The following is a 26,277-nucleotide window of genomic DNA, read 5'->3' as shown; positions in this document are numbered from 1 at the left end:
CGCAGGGCTACGTGGCCGGCGGAAGTGCTGTGTGAAAACGCCATCGGAGCACCGCTGGTCGCCGCGCCGGTCCAGCACCAGGTTACTGCTTTGCGCCCCCTCCGGCGCCACCATGCTGAAGAAATTCGACAAGAAAGACGAGGAATCGGGTGAGGGGGCCCAGGCCTGAAGCTAGGCCTGAGGAAAGCTGGACCATCGCGTAGGCTCTCAGCATCCTCCCTGGGAGCCCTCCTTCGGGGCTTCTGTCTGACCCGAGGCCGAGGCCCCATGGGGGGCAGGGGTTCGTGCAAAGGTCCACAACTGGTCAATGGCGAGCGTCGGAGAGCCAGCGCATGCTCCATTGCCCCGCGTTCGTTAGATCGGACCGCTGTTCGCTGGGTGACCTTGGGCGGGTCACGCGCCTCTCTGGGCCCCAGTTTCCACATCTGTCAGGGGAGTAGCAGATGCTCTTTTGTCCCTTTTCCCGTCCGATCTCTTGGGATTCGCCAGCACTAAGTTGGTGCTGGTGAACGGGGGCGTTATCTGTGGGGCCAGTGTCCTGCGGCTAAGAAGCCGGACTCATTCATTTGTTCAGCGAACATCTTGAGCACTTACTGCAGGCCAGGCACTTAACTGTGTCCAGACACTGCAGTGGAAGTGAGACACTTGCTGCCTCTGCTGGGAATGTTAGAATGGTCACAGGCATCACGGAGGCGAGAGACAGAAACCAAACAATAATAAAACATGTAGTTAATTACAAACGTGACATCTCCTGTGAAGACACCCTAGTCACTGGGAGATGGTGGTCCTCACACACAGTAGGGGTCAGTTAAGCACCTTTTGCATTAATGAATGAGAGACGAGACACTGTGAGAGACACAGGGCAACTGTGCCAGGGCAGCTGAGTGACTGAGTGGTACAGGGCAACCCTTGCAGGAGGGTGGTATGATTTACGTGCAGGTTGTAGGGCTTTGATTGCCATTCGTAGGAGTTTGGACTTGACTAGGTAGACAGTAGGGTCATATGTCCCTTCTCTATGGGAGAGTTTTGAAATTCAGGGTCACGGCTTGTGCTCAGTCTTCTCTGTTCTCTGATCTAGGTGGAGGTTCCAACCCATTCCAGCACCTTGAGAAGAGTGCAGTGCTCCAGGAGGCAAGTGTCATTTGTTCCGCTCTTTGAGCATCATGTTCAGATGGATTGGATTGATATTCGAGCACATTCAAAGTGCTGGTTTAAAGAGCCAATAGGGGAGAAACTTGTTCCTGGAAAGACAGGAAAACTTCTTCCTGGAGAGAGTTCAATATGCTTACATTTTTGTTGTTCTGCATTTCTCTTTCTATTTAACAAGCATTTACTACTACCTGTTCGTCAATAAGTGAGTATATTCCTAACTAATGTTGAAATTAAGGAAGATTTCAGGAGTTGTTACTAGACGAATTAAAGATATAAAAGCCAAAACTCTTTCCTATTGAAAATAAGCTTATCTAAGCAACTGTATTTATTGACTCTGGGACTTCTCAGCCTTTGAATGTGCTTGATGGGAAATGGAAGGAAATATACTGGACTAGAAAGTAATATCCTTGGTCACTTCTTCTTAGGCCCGTGTATTTAATGAAACTCCCATCAACCCTCGGAAATGTGCCCACATTCTCACCAAGATCCTTTACCTCATAAATCAGGTAACGGGGAGGCTTAGAGGTGGAGAAAACAGTGTTGGGAGATGTTGGGGTACTTAAGTCCAATAGCCCTTAGGCTCTTCAACAGCCCATGAGTGGTTGTAGCCAATGGCCCAGCTCTGGATCCCCTCAGCATCCAATTCTGATGTGTTGCCTTTGATGGAGCCTCTGAGGGCTCTGAGGACTTGGCCTGGGCTGATCCAGCTGCAAGAGCCTTTGGCTCCTCCATCCCAAGCTGATACTTTTTTGATTAAAACAGGGGGAGCACCTGGGGACCACTGAAGCAACCGAGGCCTTTTTCGCCATGACCAAGCTCTTTCAGTCCAACGATGTAAGTGCCACAACCCCAGCTTTCCTTGAGAGGGGAAAGCCTGGAGTTTTGTGTAGTCTGGACTTTTCTTTTTCTAACGCTGGCCCTCATGCTGGGCTAGGAGTCATAGGGCTCTTTCCATCTCTTTCCCAGCCCACCCTTCGTCGAATGTGCTACTTGACCATCAAAGAGATGTCTAGCATTGCAGAGGATGTCATCATCGTCACCAGTAGGTAAGTCTTGGGTCTGTGGATGGTTCCTCTGACGGGTTCTATTTTTTTTAAAATATATTTTATTGATTTTTTACAGAGAGGAACGGAGAGGGATAAAGAGCTAGAAACATCGATGAGAGAGAAACATCAACTAGCTGCCTCCTGCACACTCCCCACTGGGGATGTGCCTGCAACCAAGGTACATGCCCTTGACCAGAATCGAACCTGGGACCTTTCAGTCTGCAGGCCGACGCTCTATCCACTGAGCCAAACCGGTTAGGGCTGACGGGTTCTATTGATACAGAGACCATTTTTTCTCATATATACTAGACAATGAAACTTTTTAAAAATACATATATTTTTATTGATTTCAGAGAGGAAAGGAGAGAGATAGAGAGTGAGAGACATCAATGATGAGAGAGAATCATTGATTGGTTGCCTCCTGCACGGCCCCTACTGGGGATTGAGCCCAAAAGCCCAGGCATGTGCCCTTGACTGAAATCGAACCCAGTACCTTTCGGTCCATAGGCAGACGCTCTAACCACTGAGACAAACCAGCTAGGGCTAGACAGTGAAACTTTTTTTTTTTTTTAATATATTTTTATTGATTTGAGAGGAAGGGAGAGGGAGAGATAGAAACATCAATGATGAGAGAGAATCATTGATTGGCTGCCTCCTGCACGCCCCCCTACTGGGGATCGAGCCCGAAGCACAGGTATGTGCCCTTGACTGGAATCGAACCTGGGACCTTTCAGTTCATAGGCCGACGCTCTATCCACTGAGCCAAACTGGCTAGGGCAGACAGACAGTGAAACTTTTGATTGACATACTTTTAGGCGCCCTTTCATCTTCTTTTTAAAAAAAAATATATTTTATTGATTTTTTATAGAGAGGAAGAGAGAGGGATAGAGAGTTAGAAACATCAATGAGAGAGAAACATCGATCAGCTGCCTCCTGCATGCCTCCTGCTGGGGATGTGCTTGCAACCCAGGTACATGCACTTGACTGGAATCGAACCCAAGACCCTTCAGTCCACAGGCCGATGCTCTATCCACTGAGCCAAACCGGTCAGGGCCCTTTCATCTTCTGATTCCTTTATCCTTCATTTACTGCTGCCCACCCCATGGCAGACTCCAGAGTATGCTGTTTCCCTTTTAATTCTCTGGCCTTAGCTCGGGCACAAACTCTTCCTTCCCTTAGATTTCTCTTAGTCACCTGAGCCAACCTGGAACTCTCACAATGACTGTAGTGAGTACCAAGAGAGAACACAAGAAAAGTGGACATAGAGAATACAAGAGGTATACAAATAGGCTTCCTTATTAAGTACTGGTTTCTACATTAGGCTGAGTGATACAGGGGACAGATGTGACTAAGGTATATCCCTGCCCTTAAGATCTAAGGCTCAGTTCTCTTATTTATTCTTGTCATAGTTTTTTTGGGAGGGTATAGAAGGGGATGTCATATATTTATTTGAGGGTTCATTTAGAAAATATCTATTGACTGTCTATCAGCCCCTGTGATTAGCTCTGGGACTGGAGCAGCAAACAAGACAGACATGGCCTCTGCACTCAGAGAATTCACAGAGAAATAACCAGGCAGTCAGGTTGTTCAGATAGGATATAATATGGGACATATGATAGGCTGTGAGAGCAGACCATAAAGGCACCCGCTTTGAATTTGGGTCAGGAAAGGCCTCCTAGAAGAACTGAACAGAGTCCTGAAGGAGGAATAAGACATAGAAGAGGTGGAGGTGATGGGGTGAGGAGTTTTCCAGGCTAAGGAAACAGCATACACAAATGCCTGGAGTGGAGAGATCACATGGCCTATTTGGGGACTTTTTTGTTAAGAGTTTATGCTTGATGGTAATGGCAGTTGGAAGCCTCGGAAATGTTTTAGTAAAAGCAGGGGAGTGATCTGGTCAGTTTTGAGTTTTCTGCCTTCTCCCCCTGCAGCCTGACAAAGGACATGACTGGGAAAGAAGACAACTACCGAGGCCCAGCCGTGCGAGCCCTCTGCCAGATCACGGATGTGAGTCTGCTGCCACTCTCCAGCCATCTGTCCTTTCCCTGCTTTTCAGTCAAGGTTCAGTTTCATCCTTTGCATGCTTTAGGTTGTCCCTGCCTCTTGGGCAAAGCACTGAGCCAGATGATGAGGGTTGGAGTGCATAGGAAACATGTTTGCTTCCTCCTCGCCTCATTTCTCCACACCCTGTCACCTGCACTCCTGAAGGTGACTAAGGATTGATTGGGTCCCTCCTGCCCCACTCCTTGTCCCCGCAGAGCACCATGCTGCAGGCTATCGAGCGCTACATGAAACAGGCTATCGTGGACAAGGTGCCCAGTGTCTCCAGCTCTGCCCTGGTGTCTTCTCTGGTGTGTAACTGCATCCGGGACCCTGCAGGGTCAGGGGTTGGGTTGGGGTTGGGGGGGGGGGGCAGGATATATTCTAAAGAAAATATTAGAATTGCTTTCCAATAGATAATAAAAAGTGCTTCTGTATCCCCCCATCTGAAAGTCCCACTTACCTTCTTAGTGAAAAGTGCCAGGGAATTCTGGGTTGATTGAGGAGGGGCCAGTTGAAGAGCCTGGTCCATCCTTTGGGGTGACCTATTATAGGAGTTAAAGCCTGGGAGAGTGAGGGTGGGAGCTGTCCTATGCTTGTGCACCATCTCAGAAGACCAAGACAATGGAGACGTCCTGGGCTTTGTCTGAGGGAAGAACCAAGGCCCGGCTGAACTGTAAGCCAGGCCCAGCAGATGTGACGGGAGAGCCTCTTGACTTCCTGCCCCTTCATGTGCCCCTTTGCCCACAGCACCTGTTGAAGTGCAGCTTTGACGTGGTCAAGCGCTGGGTGAATGAGGCCCAGGAGGCGGCATCAAGTGATAACATCATGGTCCAGGTGAGGTGTGAGCGGAGCAGTGGCTTTAAATTATTTAGGCCGATGGCATGGCACTGGCCAGTCAGAATGGACTGTCACCACAGACATCCTGGTGGCCCCTAGCCAGAGCAGGATTTAATCCTTTTGTCACTGGATTATGGGGAGATTTGAGGGGTTTTGTAGAGGGGGGCTTGGGTTAGAGATTGCTTACCACCTGGTGCCAAAATATTCAAGTATTTTGATAAAGTTTTGGGGTATGAACTGTAGCAAACCTGGCCCAGGCAGGCAGAGGGCCTTTGCCACCTGGGTTTGTCAGTGATGCATAGAAATATCTTCGTGGGACTGTTGTCTACGTAACTCTTCTTTAAAAAAAAAAAATATATATATATATATATATATATATATATATATATTATTGATTTTTTACAGAGAAGAAGGGAGAGGGATAGAGAGTTAGAAACATCGATGAGAGAGATCGATCAGTTGCCTCCTGCACGCCTCCCAGTGGGGATGTGCCCGCAACCAAGATACATGCCCTTGACCAGAATCGAACCTGGAACCCTTCAGTCCTCAGGCCGACGTTCTATCCACTGAGCCAAACCGGCCAGGGCTACTTAACTCTTCTTTAGTGATGTAGGCCAGGGAGTCCTTTGAGGCCAGGGAGTCCTTTGATCTAAAATGGAAATGAAAATTTCTGCCTCACTAAGCTGTTAGGATAAAATGAGACAACATCTATAAATATCTGACACATCTGGTGCATATATCTGACACATCTGGTGCATACCTGTACAGTCTCTATGTATTTTCCTCTTCTCTTTCTCTTCACCCTTTGCACTGATTCTCATCTCCCAGGGTCAGAGAAGCTTCTTAGCGCTTGAACGCCTCTCTGATAAGGAAACAGAAAAGAGCAGAAGGGATAGGAAATAACTTTGTACACCATACATCTCTAGAATGGAATCCCTGGATTTCAGGTCCTCTAGATCGTTGCCAGTACCAGCCATTAGTCCTTGGGAAGTCATTGGTCTAAGAATATCTTCCTACTTACCTACCTATGTCCATGCTCAGGGCCCAGCTCCCTCCTCCATGTAAAGACACTGGGTTTCTTCCCATTCTTTCACCTCTGTGGTGTCTGTTGTCCCCTTCACATCTGTACTCAATGATGCCTGTCAGAGCCCTGGCCAGAACCGGGGCCAGGAACAGTGACTACAGATATACTCATATACACTGTGTCAGGAGTATCTATACAGACCATTTGGAGGACTTGTCACAGCCATTATGATGCCCATTTTAAAAATGAGAAGGCAGAAGCCCAGAGAGATGCAGTGGCCTGCCCCAGGCCACACACTCGTAGACCTAGGCTTCACATGTTTGTACTCAGCTGCTATCTTCTGTCCTCTAGTACCACGCACTGGGGCTCCTATACCATGTACGTAAGAATGACCGCCTGGCTGTCAGTAAAATGATTAGCAAGTTCACACGGCACGGCCTCAAGTCTCCCTTTGCCTACTGCATGATGATCCGGGTGGCCAGCAAGCAGCTGGAGGAGGAGGATAGCAGGTAATGGCTCTTGTCTCCCCTCACTAGATGATGCCTCATTAAACCTACCGTGCTGGGCCATTTCCAACTCCTTACTGCCTATGTTCTTTTGTAGCCGTGACAGCCCACTGTTTGACTTCATCGAGAGCTGCTTACGCAACAAGCATGAGATGGTGGTCTACGAGGCTGCCTCGGCCATTGTCAATCTGCCAGGCTGCAGTGCCAAAGAGCTGGCCCCAGCTGTGTCAGGTTACCAGGCATTCCTTCACTCCGCTTCACACATTTGTACCTGCTGGGAACTAGGCCCTGGGCTGGGGGTCAGGGGAAGAAAGAAAATGCCCTTGAATAGGCCACAGTCTAATGTTAAGAAAAGGAATTAGTACCCAGTAAGCACCTGCTCTGTGCTGGGTACTCTACTGGGGCCTCTCACATGTGTTATCTTTGGGGGATGGTGTGCATTTAGTTCCATCTTACCACTAAAGAGACTGGGGCTCTGGTAAGTGCCATAGGTGAGGTTCAAATCTGCTCTGCACCTGTTGGGCTGGCTAGCCATGCAAGAGGGCCTGGTGGAGGAAACCAGGAATTATGAAATCAGTGCATACTTCCTAAGTGCTGAGCTGTCTCAGGTAAAGGAGAAAGCAATTCAGAGGGCAGGGCCTGATAGCTACTAAGTGGCTGTGCCCCTTAGCAACTGAGTGAGCCTGGGCAAGTCATCCGTCTTCTCCATGCTTCATCTTCTCTGGAATGTGGGTAGTAATTGTGCCTGTTACATAAGATTACAGTAGGCAGTAAATTTGTGTGATCTATACAAATGGCTTGGAAAAGTGCTTAGCACCATGGTGACCACAGGGAAAGTGTTCTTTGCTGTTATTAAGGAGAATCCACCTGCCTTGAATTGGTCATTGCTTTATTTTTACAGGTCCCAGTGCTAGGTGTTGCGATCTCACTGTATATAATAATGCACATGTGATGTGCGAAGTAGTTGGTACTGGAAAGTTGGTATATTAAGAGTTTAGAAAAGGAGATGTTGCTAGGATTGCTAAACACAGATTCAGAGAGGGGGAGAGTGTTCTAGAAGGACGAACCCAATGAAAGTCAAGATGTTATGGCAGGAGAGTTTGAGTGCAGCCTTTTTAGAATGAATGGACCTGTTTTTCTAATCGCCATAATAATGTTATAACCTGGCCAGGCAGAGAGTTGGGGTTCATGTTTGGAGAGAGAAGTCTCTTTCTTCTTGGAGATGAAAATAGAAGAACCAAAGGAAGTTATTCACTGATTTAAGTATTCATTCATTCATTCTTATTGTATTCCTCATATTTCCAGAATAATGAAACACATAAATAGGATAGAGCCTTCAAAATAAAGCCAAGTAATAGAAAAGAACATGGTTACCTCAGAAAACAGCAGTCATATTTACTACTACTTCGAGTGCAGAATTGAGCCCTGAGCTTCCTGACAACTAAGGCACAGGAAGGGATATGCTGCCTGACATGCACCTGCTAGTAGAGGAACCAAGACCGTTGTTTAAGCCAGGAGTGAGGAAGTTCAGTATGTGCTTCAGGAGAAAGGAATGGAGTTCTACTTCACAGGGGTCCACAGCTCAGACTTCATTCAGGTGCAGGCAGTCCTCGATTTCAGTCCTGGTTCTGCCATTTGCTTACTGCTAACCTAGAGTTACTTTAGTTGCTTTATCCCTTTGTGCCTCAGCCTCCTTACTGTTAAATGGGGATAACCATAGCTGCTTCATAAGGTTGTGGGGAATCAATAAGACAAGGCATGGCAGTTCCCCAGCACAGTGCCTGGCACACAGCAGGTGCTCAGTAAACAGCCACTCTCATCATTCACGGGATCCATTGGGCTCTCGAGTGCATAGTAAGGCCTCTGTGCTCATGGCTCAAGTACCCAGGGAGAGAACTCGCTTCCTTGGTTGAGGTGGGGGTGCCAGCAGGGAAATGAGCTGAAGCAGAGGGTTTGGGTTTGAACAGCCTCAGAGCCCTTGCATGCCCTCGATGCCCTATTCCTGCCCTCTCCTGGAGGCCTACCTGGATTTTTCCAGCTGTCTAGCAGTGAGAGCAGCCTGACATATGGCATCTGTCTCCCCACAGTGCTCCAGCTTTTCTGCAGCTCACCCAAGGCCGCTCTCCGCTATGCCGCTGTCCGTACCCTCAATAAGGTACGGGTCTAAGACGGGCAGAAGGGGGGACCTGGCCTTCTGAGAGGGTCACGGGCGGTAACCTGATCCAGCGGGAGGTATTTCCATGTCCCTGACCTTACCTGGATGTATGTAGCCCTGGTCACAGTCACTTTCTACCAGATGGTGACATGAGTTCATCCAAATGAGCTGTGACCAGACCAAACCCATCCAGTGGGATGACAAGTCCTATTTTTTTTAATCTCTTGTCCTTGTCCTCTTTATCTTTCCTCCCAAAATAGGTTGCCATGAAGCATCCGTCAGCAGTGACAGCCTGTAATCTAGACCTAGAGAACCTTGTCACAGATTCGAATCGCAGCATCGCCACGCTAGCCATCACCACTCTGCTCAAGACTGGCAGCGAGAGCAGCATCGACCGCCTCATGAAGCAGATCTCCTCTTTCATGTCAGAGATCTCAGATGAATTCAAGGTACCCAGGGCACCTAGGGAACACCCACAGTCCCCAGAATCAGGAAGATGCTCTGTGTTCCCACTCCATGTTCCCTAGCCACTGGGCCAGGATTGACCTGAGGGAATGTTCAGGCTTGAGGATTCAGTGGAGAAGGCTGGTACATAACCCTTCACGGGGTTTGGCCTTGGGAGATGCACACAGTCCTGCCTCTGGTGTTTGTCTACACTGTTTCTTTGTATAGCCAGTTGACAAGACATTGTGTGAGGACCGAGGGAGTAAATGCTGTCAAGGATGATGCTCTTTTCCAGTTTGGGTTGATGGTGGGGCCATTGATTGGTTTGGGGAAGGAGGGAGAAAGTTATGTCTTGGATGAAGGAAGGAGAAGGTAGTGGTGGTTACTGCAGACATGTTGTGGTTGTGGGCACCAGGTGGAGTTATCTGGTAGACATTTAGAAACACTGAGCTCAGACAAGAGACAAAGATCTGAGAGTCAGTGGCATAGAAGATGTAGTTAAAACTATGGGAGGAGATAAGATTGCTGAAGGGATTATGAGAGAAGAGAAGAGGAGAGGAGACAGAATACCCAAAGAGGAATCAGAAAAGCTGATTGGGGGAATCTCAAAGGAATGGGGGTGAGGAGGCAGTAGGAAGAGAAGCAGGACAAGTGAGATGGAGAGGGGGCTCATAGACTTACCATGAGGTCTGAGTAGCAAAGCAGAGTTTGGGCTCCTGTGTATGGGTCTGGGACTGTTGGGACTGTTCTGCCTGCTATCCTGCCCTGGATGGGTTCAGGGATTGCATGTTCTCTGAGGGTGGGTGGGGGATGGAGTTCCTGTTTCCCTGCCCTGTGTCACATCCCAGGTCTGGCCTTGCTTAAGGAAGGACTTCATTAGCAATTAGTGAACTAAGTAACTCCACCCTGGTGGCAGGAGGCTTCTGCTTATGCATGTCTGTTTGACTCAGGTGGTAGTCGTCCAGGCCATCAGTGCCCTGTGTCAGAAGTATCCTCGCAAACATGCTGTCCTCATGAACTTCCTGTTTTCCATGCTGCGGGAAGAGGTAAGAGTAGGACGCATGCAGGGCATGCCAGGGCTCCTGGTGCTGGGAGCAACTTGGCTGCTGCCTCCATGTCATTTGGGTGAACCCAGATCAAACTGTTAACTGGGTAGATTTCCTGGTTCCTGTGGCCCTTTAAACTCGATAAACGTGTAGCAATTACTAGTAATTACAGTAATAACTATAAAGACTCAGTACCCTGACTTTAAACAGTAGATGCCCTGAGGCAATGCTTGTGCATATAATGGGAAAATGTGTTTTCTACTGGTAGCCAGTGTAGAAGCATTCTGGACCATTCCAGGAACTTCATGGGGTGGTTTTTTGTGAAACCTATGCTAATATTGTGACATTTGTTCTCTTCGTTCTGACATGAATTAGTGATTTACTTACCCCACCTTTCTTGGATGTCTCAGCAAAGACAGTTAATTCAGAGGAGCAGAAGCAGAGTGTTTGTGGAGTAGATTTGGTCCCCAGATATTTGGTGCTCCTTTCCCCAGCCCCAGAGTGGCCCTTGGACCGAGGCAGTAGAGGAGCCGTTGCCTTGGGTGTCTTTGGGGTTCCCAAAGGTATTGGAAGGGAGGAGAGCACTAACGCCTAGGGAGCCGTTAGCTAATGGACCCAGCACTTTGGAGACACTACACAGTGTGCACAGTCTTGTGATCCTCTTAACAGGCCTTGTCCATGGACATAATTTTCTCCCTTTAAAAATCAGGGATTTGACTCAGAGAAGTGAAGTAACCTGCCTGTGGTCACTTGACCAATACATGTCTAAGCCCCGATCTGTCTGACTAAAAAGCCCATGATTTTCTCCCGGATCTCCCTTTTCCTAGAAAAATTCATGGGTCCATATGAAGTTGAGTGTAAGACCTTCACTCATCAGGTTGCAGCACTTAGACAGGGAGACCTTGTCTTCTAGAAATGAGTCTGTTTCTAGCTTTCTGCAGAGAGGCTTGTCATTCTCAGTTAGAGCAGCTGGCAGCACAGCCTGGATGCACCTACTCTTAGCTTGCTGCCCACCAGGCTGACGGACTAGCTATAGAGGTGATAACGAAAATAGTGCTTGAAGGTTTACAGAGTACCTACTCATATGACAATCTTATTGAACTGTACAAATGCATTTTACTTATTCTTCAAAATAACTGTGAGGTAAACACACTAATGATCCTTATTATGGAGGAGTGTGAGGCTCAGGGAAGGTAAGTGGCTCACAGCCATAAACAAACTAATCTGAGAACAGGGGCCTGATTTGATCCACAAGTAAGTTTTACTTAGATTGTAAAAGTTTTAAACATTTCAGATGAGTAGCCGTTATTAAAAAATCAGGAAAACACTGCCACCACCACCATAACAGATTTCCAGTTTCGCCCAAAAAACTTGTCAGATCTGGCAGTAATGCGAGGCTGAGTGGTGATTTCCTTTTTTAGATGGGACAGGCACCGTCCTTTGCCCCTCCGTTTCCATTTAGTCTGCTTCATGTTGCCTGGTTGCATTCCTGGCATCTGTAGGCATCTCATTTGCCATCTTTGTCATTAAAGTCTGTAAGTAGCAGAACATAGATTTGATCAAGGATCTTCTGATTCTCCATTGCCCCATTTTGCCTTTTTTTAAAAAATTGTGGTTGAACTATGCATGACAAAATTTACTATCTTAACTGTTTTTAAGTGTACAGATCAGTATTAAATATATTCAAATTGTTGTGCAACATCTCTTTTTCATCTTGTAAAACTGAAACTCTATACCCATTAAATAGCAACGCCTCATTTTCTGCCCCCCAGCCTCTGGCAACCACCATTCTACTTTCTCTATGAATTTGACTTCATATAACTGGAATCAAGTAATATTTGTCATTTTGTGACTGGCTTATTTCATTGAGCATAATGTCCTCAAGGTTATACCACATTGTAGCATGTGTCAGAATTGTCTTTGTTTTTTTTAAAGACATATCTTTTTTTTAAAAAAATTATTGATTAGAGAGAGGGAGAGAGAGAAACATCGATTTGTTGTTCCACTCATTTATGCATTCATTGGTTGATCTTGTATGTGCCCTGACTGGGGATCCAACCCTCAACCTTGGCATATTGGGATGATGCTCTAACCAACTGAGCTCCCTGGCCAGGGCTAGAATTTTCTTACTTTTTAAGGCTGAGTAATATTCCATTGTATATATAGACCACATTTTTTTATTCATGTCATCTGTCAATGGACGCCAAGATTGCTTCTACCTCTTGGCTATTGTAATTAATGCTGCTATGAACATGGGTATACAAACATTTCTTCAAGACCCTGCTTTCAGTTATTTTGGGTAAATGCCCAGAAGTGGAACTGGGATAGTATGGTAAGTCTGTTTTCTTTAATTTTTTTGAGGAACCACCATACTGTTTGCCATAGCATCTGTACCACCCATTTTACCTTTTATGTCAAAGTTAGGAAGAAAGTAAGACTCAACATGTTTCAACTAAACCAAATACAGTTAGAACTGGAAAGGCCCCAGCAAACATTCAGTCCAGGTCTTTTGTTTTACACAAAAAGATTCTGTTTTTGATCCTGGTTAGGCTCTGAGCCTCACAGGATTCTGGAGCCAGCAGCCTCCTTGATCATCTTGACCCCTCCCACTGCAGGGTGGCTTTGAGTATAAGCGGGCCATTGTGGACTGCATCATCAGCATCATTGAGGAGAACTCAGAGAGCAAGGAGACAGGACTGTCACACCTGTGTGAATTCATCGAGGACTGCGAATTCACTGTGTTGGCCACCCGCATCCTACATCTCCTGGGCCAGGAGGGGCCCAAGACCAACAACCCCTCCAAGTACATTCGCTTTATCTATAACCGCGTGGTCTTGGAGCATGAGGAGGTCCGGGCAGGTAGGTCTGAACTTTGACTCTCAGCTTGTCTTAAGTAGACTGCTCTTACAAAGGTCTTACAAAGGGACCTGAGCCCCCAATGGGGACAGGGCACTTGGTGTTTTTGGCTCACAAACTCAGTTTTTTATAATATTGTAGAAGGACCTTAGATGTTTAGAGGTCATCTAGTTGAATGGTTCTTAATCTATTTGTTTTATTGATTTTTTTCACTTTATATTCGTGTTTAACTTTATTTCTTTTTTCTAACAATAGCTTTGAGATATAATTCACATACCATAAAATTCCTCTTTTAAATAAGTGCAGTTTATTGTGCAATCATTATATTATTCATTTTAGTTTACTGCTTTTTTCTCCTCGTGCCCACTGGATAGATTTTTCTCTTTTAGCAATTGGTAATCATGAAGTAATAGTTCATTTTCTCATTGATGTTAATCTAGTGCTTAACTGAATTAGGTTATTTGGATACATAAGCTGAGAAGCCTGACATTGGCCAGCTCTTGGGGCCTCATCATAGTTAATGCTGAAAATGGCTCCTGGAACCCTGGATTGGGACTGGCTTCTCGATGAAATAGATGAGGAAATTGAGGCTGGGTGGTGCAAAGATTCCCCCAGAGCCACTTGTGTTGGCTCTGGTGTATCAGGTTTACTTTATGTGCTTTGTAAACACAGGTGCTGTGAGTGCTCTGGCCAAGTTTGGAGCCCAGAATGAAGAGATGTTACCCAGTATCTTGGTGTTGCTGAAGAGGTGAGTCTGTGCCTAAGGGCCCTGATGGATGACAGAGTTCCCTCAGGCTCAGGCAACTTTCCTTGGTCTCTTTAACTGTAAAGGGGAGGGGTGGTAAATTATACAACTATGGATTGTAGGGGAAAATAGATGGCATAGAAGAGCATGAAAAACAATATACAAAAATGCCTTCACCCAGATGTGAGCATTGTTCATTTGAGTTATTAAAAAAAGAACTTTACGAGATATAATTTGTGAACCTTATAATTTACCCATTAAAAACGTGTAATATGATGGTTTTTATTCACAGAGTTGTATAACCATCACCACAATTTAAGTTTAAAAAGATTATCCCCCAAAAGTAAATCCTGTATCCATTAGTTATCATTCTCCACTTCCTCTAACACCCCCACCACCATCAGCCCTAGACAACCACTAATCTACTCTCTATATCTATGCATGTGCCTATTCCGGATATTTCATATAAATGCTATCATACAATTTGTGGTCTTTTATGTGTCTGGGCTCTTCAAATGTTTTCAAGCTTCATCCATGTTGCAGGATAGACCAGTACTTCATTCCTTTTTATTGACTAATATTTCATTGTTTTGGCTATACCACATTTTATTTATCCATTCATCAGTTCATGGACATCTGAGTTGTTTCTACTTTTTGTCTCCTGTGAATAATGCTCCCATGAACATTCCTATACAAATTTTTGTGTGGACATATGTTTTCAGTTCTCTTGAGGATATAACTAGGAGTGAAATTACAGGGTCATACTAATTTTTTTTTTTTTTGACATATGCTCTTGAATACAGGAGATTCATTGCCTCCCTCCTGGGTTGGCTTTTGGGAGAGAATCCAGGGACAATGAATATGGTCACCCCCTGATAATTAGTTAGAGTTTTATGGGTCCCTTCATGGCTTTGATGGCTAGATACCACATCTGGGACTGTGCTCTCAGAGCTTGAAGAGACCGGCTTCCTCTCACCACTCTGTGATGAAGCTTTCAGTACCCATCCTGTCACCCCTTATTCAGAAGTGCCTTGTGTTCTGGCTGCAGGTGTGTGATGGATGATGACAATGAAGTCAGGGACCGAGCCACCTTCTATCTCAATGTCCTGGAGCAGAAGCAGAAGGCCCTCAATGCGAGCTACATCCTAAATGGTGAGCCTTTCCTGCTCTGTATTTGACCCCCTCCCAGAGATGTGACCCTTTTCATTACTCTGACTGAGCAGGGATAATCTGAGGCACGAATTTCCTAAACTTCCATGGCAACTTCATGGCATGCCTCTGAGCCCAGTAGACCTGGGTCATGTGGTTTACCCACCGTGAGTGGAAACAGCCCAGTGAATTGAAACACTAGTCATTAATTTAAAAAACAGTTTGTATAGTGCTTTATTGTTTACCAGTCCCTGCTGTATGTATATTTATTCCCTACACCAATCCTATCAAGGAGGGTTTGGATGAAGAAGTAGAGGCTCAGAGAGTTAAGTGGCTTTCTCAGGGTCATACAACCTCGATCCCAGGGCCTGTTTTCCATGGGGGATTCCTGGTGCTCATTCTGTCATTCCTTCTAAGCAGAGTGACCTCTCTCTCACTGGCTTCTAGGTTTGACCGTGTCCATCCCTGGTTTGGAGAGGGCTCTACAGCAGTATACTCTAGAACCATCAGAAAAACCTTTTGACCTCAAGTCTGTGCCCCTGGCCACCGCACCCATGGCAGAGCAAAGAACAGGTAAGTAACACCTGTACTCCTTTCAGAGGCCCTGAGGTTCAGGCCTTCATTGGAGGGTCTGCATTGGCCATGAAGCCACTAAACCTAACCAGGATGGATGGGGTTGTGCTGGGAGGAGGGAATAATCCTTTTTGTGTCTGGCTCCAGGAAATGGACACACACGCACACACATACACACACACTTGCTCTCTTTCTCACATGTTTAATACTACACTCTCAGAAAATTGTAATCTCTAAATAACAGCACTGTGCTCAACACCACAGTGCCCCATTAGTGGAGTTGTTGATCACCATTGTATTTGCTCCTGCAGAGAACACCCCCATCACAGCAGTTAAGCAGCCTGAGAAAGTGGCAGCTACCCGACAGGAGATCTTCCAGGGTGAGTAACAGTACTCGGTGGGCTCTTAGGAGCAGGGCTCAGTCTCCTCAGCTTTGGAGTAGTTGTCCTCCTCCGGGAATTCAGAGTAAGAACTGTTGTTTATTGGGCCTGTCCCGATGCTGAGCCCTGAGAGTATTTTCACAGTACATTTGATCCTCATGTGGAGGATATTAGGTCCACTTGGAATCTGAGGAATTGGAAGTTCGGAGAGAGAAATTCCCCAAGGTTGCACAGCAAACAGATGAAGGAGCTGACATTAAGATCCAAATAAAACTGGCTTAGAGCTGCCTCTCAGCCTTGGTTCTGAAGCCTCAAACGGCTGGAACCCAGGCCAGTTCAGGATGTTTGATTCAGAACAGTTGGGATTTTAAGACGGGTACTTTTTCTTAGGTTCCAGATGTGTTCAGTCTAAGTTGTAACATTTTAAGTATTTATCTATTTCTCTGGTCTTGCATTAAGTGACAAAGCTATGTATCTAATTGCCAGACCATTTTATCCATTGAATTCCTACCTTCAGGGACTAGCACATATCCCTCTTCCTTTGTGAAGCCCTCACTGATCTCCTAAGCTCTTCTGTCTGGTCACTTCTGTTCTACCTCTTCTGTTTTAAATAGTTCTGTGTGGTTGTATACACAGCACTTAGCACAGTGCCTTCCTTCCTCAGAGTAGATCGTTATTGTTGAACTGCATTAAATCCCCTCTTTCCCAGTCCATTTCAGAATCCTGTCTCCTGTCAACATGTTACCTTTCAGATTCAGGAAAGCTAGGATTCTGCTCTAACTGGGATCACTTTTTTTTTTTTAATTTTATTGACTTGAGAGAGAGAGAGAGAGAGAGAGAGAGAGAGAGAGACCTCGACATGAAAGGGAAACATTGCTCAGTTGCCTCCCCTAAGTGCCTTGATCAGGAATCGAACTCGCCACCTTTTGATGTATGGAACGACGCTCCAACCAACTGAGTACCCTGCCAGGGCTGGGATCACTCCTAACTCAAAACATTTCCTTCTGTATTAGTTCCCTCATGCTGCTGTCACAAATCACCACACTCTTAGTGGTTTAATATAACACAAATATGTTATCATACAGTTCTAGGGTCAGAAGTCCAAAATGAGTTTTGTGTTGGCAGTACTGAGCTCCCTCTGGATGCTCCAGGGGAAAATCGTTTCCTAGGTGTTTTTACTTTCTGGAGTCCTCCTATATTCCTTTCGTAGTGACCCCTTCCTCCATCTTCAAAGTCAGCAGCATAGCCTCTTCAAAGCGGTCTGACTCAGGCCACCAACTGCCTCCCTCTCATAAGGACCCTTGTGATTACATTTGAGCCCACAGGTAATCCAAGATTATCTCCCCATCTCAAGATCCACCTTAATTTTATCTGCAAAGTCCTTTTTACCATGTGACAAAACATATTCATAGGTTCTGGAATTAGTATGTGAGTCTCTTGGGGGTGGGGGTGATCATTCTGTCACACCTTCCAAGGAAGATTCCTTCTAAGCCTCTTAGAAGTTATCAATTCCATTTTGAATAATTTTCCAAATATAACATTTATTAGTCACATGTTAAGTTACAGAAACTTTGCTATATCTTGACACTTATTGTCTTATTTATCATCACAAAAACCCTGTGAGAAAGATTATTGTATCTATTTTATTGATGAAGACACTGAAACTCAGAAATATTGACTGATAGCTAGAAGCAAAATCCCCCAGGTAGTAAGTACCAGTTCTAGAACCTTGAGGCCCAGGGAAATGAATTCCCATAGAAACACATTGTGGTGGCTGATGATCATGATAGCCTAAAAGTTCCTCCTAATATGTAAGCTGACTGTTTCTGGGTATCTAGTAAGGCCTATCCCTATACCCCACTGCCAAGTTCCAGCAGTGGGCTGGATCCTATTGCCTGCACATTTGTTAGATAATGTCTTTTAGGCTGCAGGGGACGGAAGCAATCCTGTAGACTCTTTGTGGTGAGGAGGAAGCAAAATAATAACAATAATGCCTACTTTCTGTCTCTATTGAGTACCTACTAAGTACAGGAAAAAATACCAGATCCCTGGCCGCAGGGTACAATTCCTGTCCTTAAGGAGTTCAATTAAATTGGAAAGACAAGTTGAAGTCTTAGAGTAGTGGTCTTCAAATATAATTAGATATAATTATAGCTACGGAATCTGATCCAATACATTTGTCAGTTAAGGAACTTGCTAGAAATTCAGGTTCCTGGGTCTCAAACCCAGAGATTCTGATAAAGCATTTTTGGGATGGGTCCAGGAATTGGAGTTTTGTTTTTTTTGTTTGTTTTTTTTAATATATTTTTATTGATTTCAGAGAGGAAGAGAGAGATAGAAATATCAATGATGAGAGAGAATCATTGATCGGCTGCCTCCTGCACCCCCCACACTGGGGATCGAGTCCGCAACCCAGGCATGTACCCCGACCAGGAATTGAACCATGACCTCCTGGTTCATAGGTCAATGCTCAGCCTTGAGCCACGCCATTTGGGCCAGGAATCAGAGTGTTGTTGGTTTTTTTTGTTTAAATATATTTTAATGATTTTTTACAGAGAAGAAGGGAGAGGGCTAGAGAGCTAGAAACATCGATGAGAGAGAAACATCGATCAGCTGCCTCCTGCACACCTCCCACTGGGGATGTGCCCGCAACCAAGGCACATGCCCCTGACCGGAATCGAACCTGGGACCCTTTAGTCCGCAGGCCGATGCTCCATCCACTGAGCCAAACCAGCCAGAGCAGGAATCAGAGTTTTTAACAAGCTCCTGGATAATTCTGACATAGGTGATCCGTGACCATAGTTTGAAGAGTCCTGCCTCTGATGTAGAATGGGGAAGAGAGCAGCAGCTTGAGCCATCATAGGCAGGCATCCTGTGCAGATGCCGCATTCACCTGGACAGGCCAGGGTGGGGTCCATGGGCTGGGCTTTACCATATGCCCATAGACCACCCTGATTGGTTTTCTGCAACACTGAATCTGAAACATCTTTTTTTTTTTTTTTTAAATTGATTTCAGAGAGGAAGGGAGAGAGAGAGAGAAACATCAGTGATGAGAGAGCATCATTGACTGGCTGGCTTCTGCATGCCCCCTACTGGGGGGATCCACCTGCAACCCGGGCATGTGCCCTGGCCGGAATCAAACCTGGGACCCTTTAGTCCTCAGGCGGAGGCTCCATCCACTGAGCCAAACCAGCTAGGGCAGAATCTGAAACATCTTTTTTTTTTTAATGTATTTTTCAATTATAGTTAACCTACAATATTAGACTAGTTTCAGGTGTACAATGAAACATTTTTTATTGGCCATTTGTCTTAACTGACAAATGTATAGGATCAGATTCCATAGCTATAACAGCATTCATCTAATACTCTTAGTACTTTCCTACTTTCATCTTCTTTTAAGAATCTTTGGTGAGCTTCTAAAGTTGAAGGGGGGAGGGGGGGGCGGGTCTCCAAATGGATTTTGCCTAGAACATTGAGGTCTCCTAGTCAGTTCGTTGCTTCTGAGATCTTTTGTGGGACCAAGGGGAGGGGAGTATTCATGGTGGTACAACTGAGCAAAGCTAGGGAGATGAGAAAATATGTCACTATATTTAGGAAATAGGAAATAGTTGTGTGTACATCTCCACCCATCAGTAGGATGAAAGACCTTAAGAATTGGGCATGAGCATTTATTAGAAACCATCACAAGTAAGTTATTCTGGGAATTGAGAAGCTGAGTAAATGTGTGTGTGGCCTGTGTTTTTCAGAGCAGTTGGCAGCAGTGCCAGAATTCCAGGGGTTGGGGCCCCTCTTCAAGTCCTCGCCTGAGCCTGTGGCCCTCACTGAGTCAGAGACAGAGTATGTCATCCACTGCACCAAACACACTTTCACCCACCACATGGTGTTCCAGGTGAGCAGAGAGGGCTGAGGTTCTGCTAAAGCCTCCTGAGACCATGCAGTGGTCCCAGATTTGATGGGTCCTGAAGGGTAATGGCTTCCCCATACTGAGTTGGTTGGGACCCAACTTGATGACTGGGTCTGCCACCAACTGGTGTGTCCCTTGCACCCTTGACCCAGAACCTTTCTGGCTCCTGAATGTCAGCATAGAGACAAGGAACCTAAGCAGGGTGACTGGGATGGGAGTCAGCTTGGCCCCTGAGTGAGAGGTAGAATCTCCTGGCTTTTCTACTGCATCAGGGCTTAGACCTAGAGCAGTGTCTAAGTAACCCCTTCTTCCTTCCTAATCCAGTTTGACTGCACAAACACACTCAATGACCAGACCTTGGAGAATGTCACAGTGCAGATGGAGCCCACTGAGGGCTATGAGGTGCTCTGTTATGTGCCCGCCTGGACCCTACCCTACAATCAGCCTGGAACCTGCTACACGCTGGTGGCACTACCCAAGGAAGACCCCACAGCTGGTGAGCCCCCCTCCAGATACCAACCTGGCCTCAGGGTCAGAATGGGATGGGCAGCTAGTGTGCTGACCATTTATCTCTTATTACAGCTTCAACTCCTTGATTTCAGTCCTGAGAAGAATGGCTAAGTCTGGGTGCTTTAAATTTCCTCCACATAGAGGCCCATTCATAGATGAAGGAAACAGACTGGGGTTAAGTGGCTTATCTAAGTTCAAATAGCTGATAAGAGGCCAAAACCATGTCTTTCTGGTCCTCAAACCAGTATCCTTACATTATACCATGAAAGAGTAGAGACAGGCACAAACACTGAAACATTCCCAAGGAAGCCACCAGCTTCTTTTTCCAGGCCTGCTTTCCCCTTCTCCCTTCCCCACAAAGGGACTCCTCAAACTCATGACTTAACTCTCCTGCCCTTCAACAAGGTGGTGCCTTCTGTCCAGATTTGTGGGGTTGGATAGCATGTTGCCACTACTGATAACGTGGCAAAGGCCTCGAGAGCTGGCTGTGGCCACCTCCCCTATGGAGAAGCTCATCCCTGTAGTGACTAGGGACATCCTCACCACAGCCTTTCTTTCTCACAGTGGCCTGCACATTCAGCTGCATGATGAAGTTCACTGTAAAGGATTGTGATCCCACCACTGGGGAGACTGACGATGAAGGCTATGAAGATGAATATGTGGTAAGAAGCTAGAGTCAGGAGGCTGTTTGTGCCTGAGCTGAGAATAACTCCCCCCAGAAGCTGACAACCAGACTTGAAGCATTTTCTTGCTGTTTTGAGCTTTACAGCTCTCTTTGAAAGAAACTGTTTTTAACATGAAAAAAATGCATGCTCATGTGTAAAAAAAACTTGGAAAATATAAAAACAAAGTCCAAACAAACATTACCCATAGACTTTAAAATATTCTTATATAGCTATGTCATAACTCACTTGATTCCTTTAATTTGGGATTCCACATTTTTACTATTTATAAATGCTGCATTAAATATCCCTTTGGATACAAATTTTCAGATTATTTCTGTAGGATAGATTCTGGGCAGTAGAATAATTGGTCAAAGGGTAAGCATGATTTTAAGACTTTTCCATTTATATTATAAATTGCTTTCTAGGGCAATTGGATGAGTTTGTATCTGCTAGCTAGTCCTTTTATACACTGAAACGGCCCTTCCAATTCTACCTTTCTGAGCTAGAATGGAATCTTTCTGGGCTTTGACCATGGAGCAGTGGCTCAGTACCACCTGATTATAGACCATGATGCTCAGTTTGGGAATGGAGATTGTTGATGTTCCTTATAACTAGAGGGCCTGTCACTGTGGAATACAACTGACATCACTGTTGTGTTGTATCATCTTAGAGTCATTGTTGAGGAAGGGCCTTTCCTGAGCCAGCAATGACCCAGTAGGCAGGAACTGCCCGAGACCAAGTGAGCTTCCTGGAAGAGCTGGGTCTGACATTGCTTTTGCTGTAGGAGCTGAGTCCTACTTAAGCACACCTTAAACATCTGCAAGAATAGGGCTTAGTGAAGATCTGTTGGATGGATGAATGGGAAGTCTTTTTGTACACTTAGTCCAATGTGCGGGGGATAATTATGTGTCCTGTTCAGGGACACAGCTAAGATGGACGCATGGATCAGGCCCAGAGGACACAGCTGAAGTAAAGGGGGAGTACCTCCTGAGTATTAGGAGCGACACTCAGACCTCTGTGTGCGCTCTCCTATACAGTCCCTGGATCTTTGAGGCACTGATTCTAGGCAGGCTTCAAAAGGGATTTGATCTTGCAGCTAACACCCTCAGGTGAGCACTTGGGTCAGGGCATTTTCCAGGGGAATACTTGGCTGTGAGGACTTTGAGGACAGGTACCTGGTCAAGTTGCTGTGTACCCCCAGAGCCTAGCACAGTGTTCAGCACCTAGGAAGTAACTGCTCAATGTGTTGCAGGAAGAGTGAGCAGTGAGTTCAGAGCAGAGGCCCAGTGCGGAGCAAGGACTCTCCACTGGAGGTGTGGACCTAACTTTTAACTCCCATCTCCCCAGCTGGAAGACCTGGAAGTCACTGTAGCTGATCACATCCAAAAGGTCATGAAGCTGAACTTCGAAGCAGCCTGGGATGAGGTAGGGGATGAGTTTGAGAAGGAGGAAACGTTCACCTTGTCTACCACCAAGACGCTTGAAGGTAAAGTCCTTGCTACTGTTGAAGTACTCCTCACATTCGCTCCCTGCTCCTCTGCCCCCAGGGATCAGAGCCATCTCTGCAGCACGTATTTCAGATGCCACTTTATTAAAAGCCCTTCGGAGTAGGGGTAGGGGATGGGGAAGCTGTGGTGGCACAAGGGGGAGACCAGTTACGTGGCTTAACTAATACAAAATAGTATTGAATGGAAAGTCTTTTTGTACACTTAGTCCAATGTGTGGAATAATGTGGAATAGTAAAAATGTGGGATCCCAAATTAAAGGAATCAAGTGAGTTATGACATAGCTATATAAGAATATTTTAAAGTCTATGGGTAAAATGAAATTAAAAAATAAAAAAAAATATGTGGCTTAATGATACTAGCATTTCTCCCTACAGAGGCTGTGGGAAATATTGTGAAATTCCTGGGAATGCACCCTTGTGAGAGGTCAGACAAAGTGCCGGATAACAAGAACACCCACACATTACTCCTGGCCGGTAAGCAGCATTTCCAGTTGGGAAGGGCCTGGGTATCTTGTAGCCTGGATGCCACTGCATGTAGCCTGGGCTGTGGGCTCCCACTGGAATCACAGGGACGAAAAATTCATGGTGTTGAAAATTCACAAAGTAATAAAAAGACCTGCAGTGAAAAGTCTGCATCCCAACCTTTGCTGCCAGTCTTCCAGTTCCCTTCCAACAGGCAACCATTGTTACTATTACAAACAATACCAGTATATCCTTCCAGTGATTTTATGGATATAAAAGCTAATATGTACATATTTCTCTCTTTAATTCAAATGTTTATGTGCAAATGGTTTTACTTTATATATTTTTTTTTTTATTGATTTCAGAGAGGAAAGGAGAGAGAGAAACATCAATAATAAGAGATAGTCATTGATCGGCTGCCTCCTCTACGCCCCCTACTGGGGATCAAGCCTGCAACCCGGGCATGTGCCCTTGACTGGAATCCAACCCGGGACCCTTCAGTGTGCAGGCTGACATTCTATCCACTGAGCCAAACCAGCTAGGGCCAAATGGTTTTACTTTTTACTTAATGGTGCATCTTGGAAATCTTCCCTATCATTACAGTTTTCTCATTTTCTTTTTCAGATTATGGTAAAATCTTACACAAAATAAAATTTACCATTTTATCCATTTTTAGGTGTACAGTCCAGTGGCATTAAGTGCATTCATATTATTGTGCAGTTATCGCCATCCATCTTCAGAACTTTTTTATCTTTCCAAACTGAATCCTCATTCTTTTTTGTAGCTGCTTCGAATTCCATTGTGTGGACATACCATATTTTATAGAACCAGCCTATATTGATGAATATTTAGAATGTTCCACCCTAACCGGTTTGGCTTGGTGGATGGACGTCAGCCTGCGGACTGAAGGGTCCCAGGTTCGATTCCAGTCAAGGGCATGTGCCTTGGTTGTGGGCACATCCCCAGTGGGGAGTGTGCAGGAGGCAGCTGATCGATGTTTCTCTCGTCGATGTTTCTAGCTCTCTATCCCACTCACTTCCTCTCTGTAGGAAATCAATAAAATATATTAAAAAAAAAAAAAAGAATGTTCCAGTCTTTTGCTATTACACTGCTAAAGTGAATAATCACACATGCATATGTGTATACCCACATACTTTATTTGGCTTGTGTGCACTGACATCAAAGTGCATTTCTCATTTTGATAAATATTTCCAGTTACCTTTCCTAGAAATTGTATGCCTTTCATTCCACTCTCTGATGCAGTGTGTTATCAAACCTTATCACCTGTGCCAGTCTGGATGGAAAATGGTATCTTGGTGTAGTTTTATTTATTTTTTTATAGAGAGGAAGGGAGAGAGATAGAAAGTTAAAAACATCGATGAGAGAGAAACATCGATCAGCTGCCTCCTGCACATCTCCCACTGGGGATGTGCCCGCAACCAGGGTACATGCCCTTGACCGGAATCGAACCCGGGACCCTTCAGTCCACAGGCCGACGCTCTATCCACTGAGCCAAACCGGTTATGGCTTGGTGTAGTTTTATTTTACATTTCTTGTATATTGAATGACATTAAGCTTCTTCTCAACTGTGAAGTACCATTTATTTATTTTCTGTTTTGTGAATCATTTTCATATTATTTGTCTAATTTTCTAATAGGAATGGGATTTTAAGCATTCATCATGGAAATATTTTTAAAAAAATAGAATAGTGTAATGAACACCTATGTGCTCATCTTCAGCTTCAACAGCTATAGCATCTATATCCCTACCATTGTTTCCCCCAGTATTGTAAAGCAGATTACAAATATATCATGTATGTAAATCTTCCCGTATCACTATGTTCCTCTAATGATCCTTTTTTTTAAGGGGGGGGGGGGGTGCGGTGGATAATACAATTATCACACCTAAAACAATGAGCAAAAGGAAATTGGAGATTTTTTTTTTTCTGAGTGTTTATAAACAGTAGCTCTGCTTCAGTGCCCTGCTCACAGTTGACAGCCCCAAGCCCATGTTTCCGGCCACAGTGAAGCAACCCAGTCCCCTGGGTCTTGCAGACACCTGCTCTGCGGTTTTGTCATGGCGGGGCTGTCCCTTCATCTGTGCTCTCAGATTCAGCCAACATATGTGAGAGCCTCTGTGATACCAGGTACACCCTATACGTCCACTAATTCATTTGGTCTTGACAGAAACTTAAAATATGGTTAGTATTATTTCCTCCATTTTCTGGTTGAGGATACTATAGCTCAGAGAGGTTAAAGTGATGTGTGCAAGGTGTCACTCAGGCATTTCAGTCCAGTTTTCCTGGTCCCAAGCCTACACCCACTTCACTACCCGAGGCCGGCCTTGATCAGTTGCTACAAATGCCACCTCAGCATAGCCTCTGCAGCCCCCTCTGCCTTACACACCTGTGTTTCTCTCTCACCTTCTAGGTGTCTTCCGGGGTGGTCATGACATCCTTGTGCGCTCCCGGCTGCTGCTTTTGGACACAGTTACAATGCAGGTGACAGCCAGAAGTTCAGAGGAGCTGCCAGTAGACATCATCTTGGCATCTGTTGGCTGAGGTCCTACTACTCCCGCTTTGCCCCCAACACTACGCAGAAGTTGCACCTTCCTCATGTATCCAGTGGAAACTCCATCCTAAGCTTCTGTATTCAAAAACAGTTAGGAATCATTGGGGTGGGTTTTTTTATTTTACTTTTGCCCCAGGACTGTTAGGGGTAACGTGTTGTTGTTTTTTTTTAAGCATCATTTTAGTAGTTTATCCTAGAACTTGCTGCCCTACCTGCCAGGGAAGGATATCACAAATTAATAAAATGCTTGCATCTCTTGAATTTATCCCCAAAGAAACCAGCTTATCCCTATAAATAAATCAGTATGTATTTATTGAATGACTGCTACTTCTTGTTGACCCATGCTTAGGGGCTCCACCTTTCCCTTCTAGGCCTCCCCACCACCAAGAACACCTATTCTCCCCTCTTTGCATCCACAGACCTTTGGCTGCTGTTCTTACCATGAGGCAGGACTCTCTCCTACTCATCCCTGTCCCAGCCCCACACTCAGGAGCAGGAGCAGGAGCAGGAGCAGTGCAGGTTTGCTGAGGGAATGACAGCTGCCGACAGGCTTTGAGTTCAAGCACTTATTTTTGCATTTTCACAACCACCTTCTTTTTCTACATAATGGACGGAGGCCCGAGGGTTTTGGATGGATGACCTGGGTATCCCTAACATCTGAAGTGTGTGCTGGGGGTTGCCTGCTCCCACTTCAGTCCTACTC

The 26,277-nt window shown here is 45.5% G+C and overlaps 1 protein-coding gene across 2 annotated transcripts; it reads left to right on the top strand.

Annotated features, from left to right (window-relative positions):
- Window positions 1-25,892, top strand: COPG1 (coatomer protein complex subunit gamma 1). Of its 2 annotated transcripts, XM_006091315.3 has the most exons (24): window positions 1-149; window positions 1,079-1,131; window positions 1,578-1,658; window positions 1,915-1,986; window positions 2,119-2,198; window positions 4,130-4,205; window positions 4,457-4,549; window positions 4,989-5,075; window positions 6,454-6,611; window positions 6,706-6,839; window positions 8,696-8,763; window positions 9,024-9,212; window positions 10,158-10,253; window positions 12,869-13,112; window positions 13,782-13,857; window positions 14,903-15,006; window positions 15,451-15,576; window positions 15,888-15,956; window positions 19,703-19,845; window positions 20,185-20,356; window positions 20,935-21,032; window positions 22,383-22,521; window positions 22,918-23,016; window positions 25,434-25,892. In XM_006091315.3, exons 1-24 carry the CDS (start codon window positions 113-115, stop codon window positions 25,562-25,564), a joined length of 2,625 nt encoding a protein of 874 aa, XP_006091377.1. In that variant the 5' UTR covers window positions 1-112; the 3' UTR covers window positions 25,565-25,892. The 2 variants fall into 2 exon arrangements, with proteins under 2 accessions (XP_006091377.1, XP_023611923.1); XM_023756155.1 differs by lacking the exons at window positions 1-149; window positions 1,079-1,131; window positions 1,578-1,658; window positions 1,915-1,986 and adding an exon at window positions 3,378-3,475.
- Window positions 25,893-26,277: the final 385 nt, after the last annotated feature.

This window comes from Myotis lucifugus, unplaced genomic scaffold (assembly GCF_000147115.1).
Source record: "Myotis lucifugus unplaced genomic scaffold, Myoluc2.0 scaffold_90, whole genome shotgun sequence".
NCBI classification, from domain to species: Eukaryota; Metazoa; Chordata; class Mammalia; order Chiroptera; family Vespertilionidae; genus Myotis; species Myotis lucifugus.
This window is presented reverse-complemented; position numbering and strand designations above follow the sequence as displayed.

Bases quoted from the DNA above. Each gene is read 5' to 3' on its own strand.
- COPG1 (XM_006091315.3), top strand. From the start codon at position 113: ATGCTGAAGAAATTCGACAAGAAAGACGAGGAATCGG. The intron at 150-1,078 runs GTGAGGGGGCCC...TCTCTGATCTAG, and splicing joins CAAGAAAGACGAGGAATCGG to GTGGAGGTTCCAACCCATTC. The intron at 20,357-20,934 runs GTGAGCCCCCCT...TCTTTCTCACAG, and splicing joins CAAGGAAGACCCCACAGCTG to TGGCCTGCACATTCAGCTGC.